Here is a 12,242-nt window from a genome sequence, read left to right on the forward strand (position 1 = left end):
TTTTATCTTGGATGGGGTACTATCAACACAATCTGTTCTTCAAGTGAGGCTTGCCAGCTTTTTCATTCAAATCTTCCCTGTATTTGAGAGCTTGCAAAAAATTTAACAGGCAGAGTCTTGGCTACAGCTCCATAATAGGGGAAAAAATTCAGCTGCCATTTTTGTTTACAATTTTCCCCCCTGTAAGGAAGCTATTAAGATACAAAAATGCTATCAGAAATAAGCCAGGAAACCTAAGCACTAAAACTCAGCGATATTGAAAATTGGTAACACCAGAGATGAGGCCAAAATGGAAAACGTATTTTATTTCAAACCTATAGTAAAACATTACAATCCAAGAGTTTTGTTGAATTTGTGTTGGGCAAGGTTTGATGGTAAAAACTCAGATTTAGCTGTTCTGTGTTGTGTTGACACAAAACTCCAAATAATTTTAAGAAATAGTGAAGACTCAAAACCATCTTGGAAGGCAAAACTCTGGAGGCTTGCTGCATAGCAGCAAAGAGACCCCCAAAGTAGCAGCTCTTTGTTGCCACCATGTTTGTGGCTCAGATAGGGTAAATAGCCTGGTCTACCTTGAATTCAGAATACAGGCATTGTCAGGGAATTGTGCAGCAGTGTTCATAAGAAGTCAAAGATGCTGACATATACTTGTAGTTTTATATAAATAAATAAATTTTACATCTATATATACACCAAACAAGATAGTCATGCACATCACTACATCATGAGGTAAATCACCAGGTAAATCACAGAACAGCATATAGAGAACATAGAAGAAAAAGGCGGGGAAAAAGGAAACATCCCTTTTTATACCCAGCATCCAATCATAACATAGATTACCTCATGCAGTAACCAGCACTCCCCAACAAATCAAACTACACTAGTGTGTTCTGGTCCATTATCCACTTCACTGTTCCAGCTAGTAAATATTTTAACTGGCCGTCCTCGACTTATGACCACAATTGGGACTCGAAAATGTATGGTCTTAACTGAGGCATTACATGGCCATATCTGATTTTATGATCCTTTTTGTCAAGTCATTTAGATGACATCATGTGATCACAATTTGCAGCTTTCCCTGTCAACTTTCCCATTGCTTTGCTTGTTGGAACCAGCTGGGAAGATCACAAATAGTGATCATGTTCAGTCTGGGATTCTGCAACTATTGTAAATGTGAGATGGTTGCCAACACCCAGATCATGATCACATGACTGTGGGAATGCTATGACAGTTTTAAGTGTGAGGACCGGTCATAAGTCCCTTTTTTAAGCACCATGATAACTTTGAACGGTCATTAAATGAATGGTTGTAAGTTGAGGACTACCTGTAGCTTAATAATTTGCTTTGGGGTGTGGTATTAATTGAACTCTGTGGTTCTGATCTCTCATACAAAATACAACCCTTTCAGATCAAGAAACTGTTCCAGAGCTGATCCTGGCATAAAGTATGACATTCCAGTCAACTCATTAAGAGGTTATTTTACATAACATTCCAAAATAAAACTGACTCAGATATTCTGTGTTTTGTTGAAATCAAACACAGGACTGAATCTATACTTTCTGCTTGGCTCATCCCCAATGTAGCATTGCTACATTACTTCTATGAAGCTGAATTATCAATAAGGAATGAAAAAACAATCTGTTTCATGATTATGGCAGCATCACAGTATCACAAAGGGGAGGAAAAAATTAGAAAAAGGAAAGGGTTATGTTAGTATTAAAAGTGATAATATTGGAAAGCAGACTGCATCCATGTGTGTAAATACTTGGAAAGGAAAGGTAAAGCAAGGGGAATAGTGAGGAGGAACAATCTCTCAAGGGAAAAGGCAGTGTTGGTGCTCCAGTCTACACAGTTGATCAGGGAGACTTGCCTTCCTTGCATGGATGGGAAGGCGAGAAGCAAAGGAATCGCCAATATCAGCTCTTGGACTCTGTTGCCAACCGCCTCAATCCAGGCTGAGATTTCTGAAGTTGGCTTAAGAAACAGATGGAAGCAGCGTGGCAGAAAAGCAGCTTAGGCAGCAGTGCAGAATTGCCAAAAGTCCTTCATTTAGTTTTAAGGTTGGAACTGAAGCTAATTTTCAGAAAGAGTTTCAATTATGTCTTGTATGCAGCAGTTAGAACAACAGCATTCCAGGCACAATGGTCGATTTCTAGTTTGACCCTATTTCTTGCTTCAGCTTGTTACTCAGACAATATAATATGCATACACAACAATAGTCATTTTTCTGGCTACAATCAGTCCAATTCTCAAGACGGGTATACCCAAAACAATTGCTCTAAACAGCTTTTTATGACAATTAGCTTTGCACAGATGGAAAGGGCAAGAAGCCGGGGAACGATCAATCAGGACTTCTGGTGGGCATGCTTCAGACTAAGCGCAGCCAGAGGAGTGCTGTTTAAATAGACATTTGACCCTTGAGCCTCCTATGGAATACTTCTTTGGGGAGAGAAGATAACAAGACATATGTCATATTTTTGTTTTCTTTGTGACTTTTCAATATCCCACCCCAAGTCTTTCTTGATTGGGACAGGAAATAAATATTATTAAATGGATAGACAAGCTGGAGTAGAAGGCTAAGAGAGAAAGTCTTAAGGCAAATTTTAAAAAGAAAGCAGGAAAAGAAAGCTCTCTGTTAAATGTACGTGCATGAGTATCTAGCATTGTTAGCAGTACTACCACACAGACAAAAAATAATAATAACTGGAAGAATTGATTTCTTATTTTGCCAAATAAGAAAACAGGGCTTACTGAGGGGGGCAGTGGATTTTTAGGAGATGAGAATGCTCTTTTGCATTAGTAGGAGGCTTTGAAAAGCAAGACAGTGAAGAGATGGATAAAACATCTTTCATCCTCTCTCTGTCTAATTAAAACTATCACCCACTCCATATGCAAATATATGCAAATCAGTCATACTTTGGTCTCAACTCAAAAGAAAATGCCACCATCAAAACATCCCAAACACGTGTGTTTTGTTTTGTATATGACTCACTTGAAACAGCGGCATTCAAACCATTTTCCACACCTGTAGATAAGATTTTCTTGCCTAATTCCATCCTGGACTAATTTCAGTAAGAGAGAGGAAAGTATAGATGAGGCAAATCATAATAAGGTGTGGTAGGGAGTATATAAGAATGTTCCAGCAAATTGCAAAGTCTGCTTTATGATAGGCTATACTTAGTAGCTACTGTTTTTAAGAGTATTGTGTATTCAACTTGTGCTAACATTGGATGTTCCCACTTTGACAACTGATGAAAATGCAGCCTTTTTCTCTTCTCATTTTCTATGCTTTTTCCTGCTTTTAGGAATCAGGTGCAGCAGGGAGGGGGGTTGGAATGAAAGCTCAGCTAGTCATAACGATAACACTGCTGTGGGAACCCAAGGATAAGCTGATAATGTTTTGGCAGGCTGAGGAGCTGGGGAGGAAGCCCCTGCTTTTTTCTAATTGGGGAATGTGATTTATGACAGTTCATTGAGGGTGAGAATTGTACTTTGTTACTTTGTATCTGGGAAAAGGGAATTTAGTTTTTGGGTTCAACTATGGAGTGCTGATATTTTGTTTCCCGAATAAAATGTTTTTTTTAAGGAAGAATTTTGCCTTGAAGTTCTTTTAATGGGTTTCATCTATCGGAACCATGACATATCAGGGTTTAACATAGTTACTTAAGAGCCACTACTCATGTAACATGTCCACCACTTCCAAGTTAATTGTGAAGCTTCACGCTCACATGCCATTATCGATGCTGGACAGAAGAGAAGATTCACTGAAGTTTCTCCTGCTGAGCTAAAGGAATGAGAGTGGAGAGTGGAATTGAAATGAATAGAGGCTGTTCTCCATTGGCAGGAAATTCTGCCTTTCCCATCCCCTGACTTTTCATGCCGCCTTCCTATATTACAGTTCACATGTCTTGGTGCAACACCATCATCTTTAAAATGAGAATGGTTTCATTTTTGTTATATTGATGCAGTAGCAAAGAGAGGACCATGAGGATTGCACAAGCCTGTGACTCAAGCTGGTGTTTGATTTGTGGGTTTGTGCATTGTCAGGTGGAAGAAACAGTTGTCAGCTGAGCCATGAAATTCAAAATGACATGAACTATCTTTGTCATTGGGACATTCTCAGGTCTCTTTGTAGGGAAATTGGGGGAGAAGTGCTGTGTGGAAATACCTTAAAAAGGAGTGTCAGTGATTTGGAGGGCTGGAAGTTTGGCTTAAATTCAGTAAGAACTGAGAAAAGTAGTGCATAGAGCATGAAGTATTCACTGACATTATTGCAATACTTCCTATGTCACTGAGACATCATTCTTACTGAGATTTGTTTTTTATATATTTCAAAATTAGTGATGATAATAACATAAGTATGTTTCATTTAATTTAATGCACCTTAATTTTAAGAGAATCCTTATTATTATGTGTGTTTAAAGCTAAAACAAGTCAATCATTCTCTTGATTCATTTCCTTTCTTAATTTTCTTTCCGGATAAAAGCTCTGGGTTCTTTAAGAGTTTTACCCTGCTCATGTGATTAGAAGACATATTCAAATGCTTCTTTGAGAAATGTTTGGATAGACCTCTTATAGCAGAGTATGCGGATCAATAAGTTAGTCTGCAAATTAAGTTGTGTATCAAATCTAGTTCCAAGAGTCAGTAGATCGCAATGGCAACAGAAACAGCTTTATAACAGCTGCCAATAGAAACACCTTCTGTTAGACAGAAAAGGAACTAATTCCTTGTATAAAGGATTTTCTGCAGCCATTACATGATGCAAATAGAATATGCATATGAACTGAAGCACTGTTCTTTTAGTGATAAGCTTCTAAACCCCAAAAGCTCTAAGATGGATAGGATGCTGAAAATATATTTATTATGTGCACTCATTGTAAGGTACTAAAACAAAGAGGAGCTGAGATACTAGCCAACCAATGTATAATGATAAAAAAGATGGCAATTTATTTATTTGTTTCATAGCATGAAAATTTGTTTTATGGTATGTAATTTATTTATTTGCTGCTAAATTCAAGGCTTTTAGTACACATTCTTTTGCTTTACAGAAAAGGCAGATGTTCTCCTACTTCGTGCTGGCTTGCCATCCCATTTTCACCTTCAGCTTTCAGAAATAGAGTTCCATGAAATAATTGGTTCAGGTAAAGATAAGTGGAAAAATATGTTCATTTTAGCATATACACACATATACTTATCAGTGTGTTCTTAATTTGTTGCAGGATCATTTGGAAAGGTATACAAAGGAAGGTGCAGAAATAAAATAGTTGCAATCAAACGGTAACATTAATAGTATCTTCACTTATTTTATTAATTAATTACAATTTTGAAGTTGTATTATATATATAATATTCTTTTTTTCTTTATCAGTTACCGAGCCAATACCTATTGCTCTAAATCAGATGTCGATATGTTTTGCCGTGAAGTTTCCATTCTGTGCCGACTCAATCATCCTTGTGTTATTCAATTTGTTGGTGCTTGCTTGGACGACCCAAGTCAGTTTGCCATAGTCACTCAATATATATCTGGAGGTTCTCTCTTTTCACTGTTGCATGAACAAAAAAGGTAAATTGACCTACATCAAGTAAGTAGCTACTCCCAACCATGTTAAGGCAGAGGGGATTGGCCAGAGGTCAGCACTCAAGGAGAGCTTCTTGCATGGGTTCCATGAACTGGTCCAAAGCCCACAATGACGCTATCTATAGTTAGCTGGAAGAGAGAAGATGATCAAAGTAGAATGAACTCCTTAGTGATTCAGTCTAAAAGGAAAGATGAAGAAAGGGGATGAGGCAATGGAGGAAGAACTGCAGAAGGAGAGGGAAAAGGTGATAAGTGACACTGGTATGAAAGAAAGTGAGAAAAAAGTAAAATGTACAATGCAAAAATATAGGCAGAACTAGCAGCTTGGAAAGTAGAGTAAGTCAAGAGCATGAGTAGGTTGCATATTACAACAGATAGGTATAAAACAGGCTGAAGTTCCTTAGAGGCAGTGACATTGTCAAGCAGGGTTCATGGACCTATAGAAACAGCAAAAAATTTCTGCTTCAGATCTGAACTATAGTTTCAAGCTCCCAGTAAATGACTGCCACTACCTAATAATTCCTGGTGATAATATCTTTCTGATTCCAAGAATATTTATAGAAATTAATTATATACCTTACTTATATATTCTTCCAATATAAGACAAGGCACACAAAAGCAGTTGCTTGTTACTAAAAATCCAGTTAACCGATTTAATAAACTGTAGTGATCATTTGCCTGATGTAGAGCTTTTCTTTTTATTTTAGTCACAGATTATTTCATATACCTTTCCATGGGGAGGCTGTGGCAATTAGCTTTGGAAAAAATTATTGAACTTTTCTCAATTATATTGACACAAATTCATCAATAGAGATAACCAGTTGGAAAAATAATCCATGCCTAAATTTCATTCTGGCAGGTGTTGGTTCATCCTGACATAAGTCAAATCACTCTCTATAGACATGACTTTAAATCATAGATGCTGATACAGGCATCCTTTCCTTATCACATGGGTGTCAAACTCGATCATGTCACATGGCATATCATGACGTATCATGACATTTTTAGCCTTTACGGAGCTGGGGTTGGCGTGGCTTGCACATGACACATTGAGCCTGCAGGCTTACAGTTTGACACCCCTGCCTTATCGCAACGAAACTAATATGATGTCAAAATAACAGAGCTGGAAGAGACTTTGGAGGTCTTTCTAGTTCAATCTCCTGCTCAAGCAGGAAACCCTATCCCATTTCAGACAAATGGGTTATCCAATCTCTTCTTAAAAACCTCCAGTGTTGGAGCACCCACAACTTTTGGAAGCAAGTTGTTCCGCTAATTAATTGTTTTTCAGAAAATTCCTCCTTAATCTTGATGTCCATCTTGACATCATAAGACAAGCTCATTTTCTTTTATTTATGTTGCAACATTGCATGAAAGTGTTTTGTCCCTTGCTCTCTTATGGACTACTATGCATGCTGAAATTTCAATTAATGCCATTACCGTCATTATTATCCATAGGCCACATTCTCCATTGGAGTGCCGGGTTGAATTGATTTACTCATTATTATTCAAGGGATCATACTGGAGATTTTTAAAAAAATCCAAAAAAGAAAACACTAAATAAACAAATCAACAAATAAGCAAATATTTCCCTTCTTGATCTGATCAGTTTCTCCATTCCAGGGTTTAAATAGAGTTGGTTACAAGTACACCAATGGTATTTTGAAAATACGGCTGAAAGTAGTCAGCAAAAGTTATTTATGATTGTTATGTAGGAAACAGTAGCTGCATCATAAAGAATCTTAGGCAAATGTGTTTCTACATTTGCCCATCTATTCTCTCCATATTGATTTGCCATCTGATTTTGCTCTCTGTCTCGGAAACATTTGCAATACACTAATAAGTACAGGAAAGGATTATGCATAACGATTGGGTTTAGGCTTCCTCCATGAAAATAACAAATCTATTCCTTTTACACCTGCCTCAGGGGAACTTCCATTTACCATGAGATTAGTAAAGCATGAGCATAATTTCCAGGAACAACATGAATTGTTCTTGAGGAGCAAGGTGGGCAAATAATGAGATCATGATATCATTTCACAAATGATGATACTTCCATTCTTGCATCAGATATTGTGCCATGACTAGCACAAATTACATAATTGCATCCTTTTCACAATACACCTGTCATCATTTTGACATCTTAGTAATAATTAATGCTCATGCTCATTGTAAGGCACGTTCTACCTGATCTTTTACTCTATGTTTTTCTAAAGATTATTAGACTATCAAATCTATCACTGGAAGATATTAGAAGAGGAATTAGAATAGTAGGTAAATGAATAACTTATCTAAGTTCTAATTAAAAAGAAACCTATTTCAAATTAGAGATAATTTCTCATTTTAAATTGCTTAGAGAGACAAATTGATTTGCTTATGACAAATACTAGTTGTCAATTTACTTACTAATCATGAAGTCTGACAAATTCATTTCACCTGTCTCTAATTTGATGAAGGCAAGTCTTTTTTTTTTTATTCTTTTCATTGCAGAAACCTCGACTTGCAATCCAAATTAATCATTGCAGTAGATGTTGCTAAAGGTATGGAGTATCTTCACAATCTTACCCAGCCAATTATACATCGTGATTTAAACAGGTACATTGCGGTTGACGAAGCTCAAGTCATTAACCATAATTCTGAAATGTATGTATGTATGTATGATGGCGATATCATAATGCTTTCATAAACTGACCAAAATTGTGCTCAGAAAAAGGACAATGTGATAACAGTGGCCTGAACAGAGTTAAGGAGTACCTGAAAATGCATGTTCAGATGAAGTTTAAAAATGTCAGTCACCAGAGAAATCAGATTCGGGCAGTTCAAATGGGTATAAAGATTTACTGCAAACTTAAGATCTCTACAAAAATCTGAGATACTAACGGTCAAGGAAAATGAGCTGGAATAAGAAGGCATTCAAGGTGGGCTGGACTTAGATCTCTTATTGGCATGTAGGAACTCATGACACATTTGACCTCTCCCTTGGCCTGGCCATCTTCTACAAAAAAAATGAGGACTAACAACCTTCCATATTCCAATTTTTCCTTAAAATAAAATAAAGACCACAGCTCTGGCAATTTTTTTTTTGGTGACTATGTCAATTCTAAGAATTCCAAAACAAAGAACTGAACATTATATATATCTAATCCATAGTCCTATAGTCCCATGGACAACATCCATAGGATTATTTCTATTCCCTCTGATATTAAACTTTGGCTTAGCATCTTTACAGAAAAACCCAACATGGAATCCTCTTTTTCTTCCACCCTTTATGATTATTTGCATCAAAGATTGAAAGAAGTGACTTGGTAGCACTGAGAAGACCAAAAGACCAAACAAACTGGTCTTATTGTATTCTTTCACATTCTGCACAAAAGAAACTCTTTAGAACTGAATAAAGGTGAAAATATAGTTAAATATCTCTCCTCAATTCTGCCCTGTTGGCCTTCAGATCAGAGAAGTAGTTCTGCCTAATTATATTTTGTTTCATAGCCATGATCCTATACAAAAAGTATAGGATAAAACTACCAGGGAGAAAATGTGATATAAATAGTCTGTTGCCATTCTGACTGCATGTCTCTGAATGTATGTGACTAGGAACTGAAGGCAGGTAGCAATAGAAAGCCAACAACTTGTAGGAAGAATATATAAAGGCTGGAGGGGAAAAAATTAAATCTGTTTATCTCCTATTGAGATATAACTCGCTCAGCATTGGGAGATAACTGATCCACTGAAACTTCTTGAAGCAGACCAAGTCTGTCCCTTAGCTTTTGATGGAGAAGTCTTATGCTTGGCATTTAATAGTTTTATAAATACTTTTGATGTCTCTTATCCTTTCTTGATGCCAGGCTCTGCCAATTATTATCAGGGGAGATGAAGTAGCCCACTGACTTGGAAGTAATCTTTCCTAGCTCATTTCTTAAAACCGCCTGCAACTTTTGAGTTTCATTGTAATAATTAATTCCTGATTTGAAAGACATCAACTCATTCTCATGCCTGAGATAATTTTGGAAGTAATTAATTCATCCATCCTGATTTATTAACTCAGTGGGAGTGCAGGTGATTATTATTAGAACAGCCTCCCAACCTGCTCTGTTTTGTAGACATTTACTTGAATGTGATATGTAAGAAAAACCAAAATGTACACTTTGCAAAGAAACAAAAGTTTTGATTCTTATGTTTTACTGATACTCATTTTAAAATTTTTTAAAAATAGCATTTTCCACTTTCATTTTTCACATTTTTTCCAAAATTAAAAATACTTTCCCCCTTTCAGGCTACCTCATCTTGAATCAGTAAGGTCAAACAAACATAATTAAAAGAATAAAATGCTTTCCACAATCAAAGAATTACTCATACTTGCAGAAGTTCCCAGCAATATCAGAAAATACAGGTAGTCCTGGACTTACAACAGTTTGCTTAGTGACTGTTCAGAGTTACAAATGACACAGAAAATAGTGACATGATCATTTTTCACACTTACCACCATTTCGGCATTCCCCAGGGTTATGTGATTTACATTCGGATGCTTGACAACTAACTCCCATTTATGATGGTTGCAGTGTCTTGGAGTCATGTGATCACCTTCTGACAAGCAAAGTCAATGGGGAAATCAGATTCACTTAACAACTATGGTACTAATTTAACAACTGCAGTGATTCACTTACAAATGTAGCAAAACTCACTTAACAAATTTCTCACTTAGCAGTCTAATTTTGGGGTTTAATTGTCATAATTTGAGGACTACCTATGCTTTCTTGGAGGGGATGGGATGGGAGAAATTGGAGAGGAATCTGATTCATAATCTAATTCATTCAGGAAGATGTCCTCAACATCAGGCTAGATTTTTCTAAGCAAAGCACAGAGAAATCCACTTTTGTAGCCCTCTTCTCCTTATATCACTCTTAGGACTGCCATCATATATACTCTAAATAGATCGGTTGTGGCATGTATTTTGTATTATATACAAATGTGTATACATTTTGTCAGGCATGTACAGGATTATGAGAACTACACCTTTGCTGTGACATTAGAATAATTATTTTGTGCACATTTTTGTCTCATGTCTGGAGATGAACTTTCCATAGAAAAGCTCACAGTATTTTAAATTATGGCTGTATACATCTACTATTGATATTTGATATTAAACTCAAACTTATATCTGCTTGCCAAGTGGATATGAGAAAGAATATTGCTTCGAACAAATTCACTGGTTGAGATAAATAATAAACAAAATGGCATTATAGGACCTTTTTTCCCCCTTTCAACAGCCTGTCATCTTTGACTATTAATCTGTAGCAAGCTCAAAGCTTTGCAATACATTTAGCTGCAATGATAGATTCCAGGGCTAGTAGCTCTTTTGTCAGGGAATGAAATGGGATTTATCTCTTAAAGCTTTGTGCAGAAACAGAAATGTCTTGCATTTCTAGGCTGTGTAGTAGAGGCAGTGGCTGACAATAGCTGTTCAGATTTCTATATCCACAGAGTATTAAGAATGGTATAGTGTATTTCATTACATGTTAAGATCAATATGAGACTTCCATTCTGTTTTTAGCTTAAATCTGGTTCTATGCATGCCAGCACTTCTCGCAAGATAGGACAACAAAAATGGAAAGCCAGCTCTCTGTGGATGATAAAAATAATCACCATGTCTGTATAGCTGCATAGAAGACAGAATGCTGTCATGGTGTATGCAAGATTATTAACTTTTTTACTTACACATGTCTAATGGTTCCAAAATTTAGAACAAATTGCAAAATGAAGGCTTACTTGGCACACAATTGCTTTATTTTGCTATTTTGCCTGAATTAAATATCTTAATACTAGTTATTATTTATTATTTAGCATTGGATCAGAACATGACAAAGAGAAATAAACATATACACACAATCCACCTAATTGTATACAAAATCACCTACATCTGTAGCATCCCTTAAATTACCTGTGCTCCCTGGGTGTCAGCGATTAGATGCAGTCTTACTGCCCCCCTGGGCCTCACAGCCATGACAAACAAAAGAGTGTCTATAATTAATACTAATAAAAGATATACAGGGATGTGTCCTAACCTCACTTAATATGTCTCCATCTTCTCTGCATTAAATCAAGTGGTCCATCACAAGCTTCTATTGATGTTCATATAAACACTCAGATATGAGTTTATATGCAGGTAGAAGCTTTCTGCAGTAATAGAGTAAATTTCAATATATTGCAGGTATAGTAGTGAGCACAGTATCCATGCTTCTCCTATTCATGTTAGTGGGCTACACAGTATTATTGAGTCATATATTGATTCCAACTAGCTTATTTATATCCACCAAGAGAACACCTTAAATCTAGGCTTACTGGCTTCTTTGTTTATTTAAGAAAATTTATATGATTGCCAATTTTCATATGAAGTCTGGGAGGCTAACAAATGTTTATTAAAAACAATTTAATAAAACCTTTACAAATCAAGCCAAAAACCAGAATAAAGTATCCAAGGCACCATATAGCATACCCAGCTACACAAATATACCTGTTTTGGGCTTATTTAATATCCTTATCCAGGACCTGGATGAAAAGAAGTCTTCAAAATCTTCTGGAAGACCAGGAGGGCGAGGGTCTCAGGGAGGAAGCTATTCCACAGAAGCAGTCTAGTACCATGCAGAGAAGACATGACTCTATATTCCTC

At 36.4% G+C, this 12,242-nt stretch overlaps 1 protein-coding gene across 7 annotated transcripts in view; it reads left to right on the forward strand.

Moving 5' to 3' along the window:
• Positions 1-12,242, forward strand: part of TNNI3K (TNNI3 interacting kinase) — a 186,555-nt gene that overhangs the window by 67,239 nt on the left and 107,074 nt on the right. For all 7 annotated transcript variants that reach the window (XR_005554728.1, XR_005554727.1, XM_039327206.1 and 4 more), the window contains 4 exons: positions 5,050-5,142; positions 5,221-5,278; positions 5,369-5,563; positions 8,066-8,170. Coding sequence is in view for 5 of the 7 variants with exons in the window: in XM_039327206.1 (XP_039183140.1) it covers positions 5,050-5,142; positions 5,221-5,278; positions 5,369-5,563; positions 8,066-8,170 (451 nt within the window). In the remaining 2 variants the exon portion in view is untranslated. The remainder of the gene's footprint in view (positions 1-5,049; positions 5,143-5,220; positions 5,279-5,368; positions 5,564-8,065; positions 8,171-12,242) is intronic.

Source organism: Crotalus tigris, unplaced genomic scaffold (assembly GCF_016545835.1).
Source record: "Crotalus tigris isolate CLP2741 ecotype Arizona unplaced genomic scaffold, ASM1654583v1 scf7180000024358.1859470, whole genome shotgun sequence".
In the NCBI taxonomy this organism is placed as follows: Eukaryota; Metazoa; Chordata; class Lepidosauria; order Squamata; family Viperidae; genus Crotalus; species Crotalus tigris.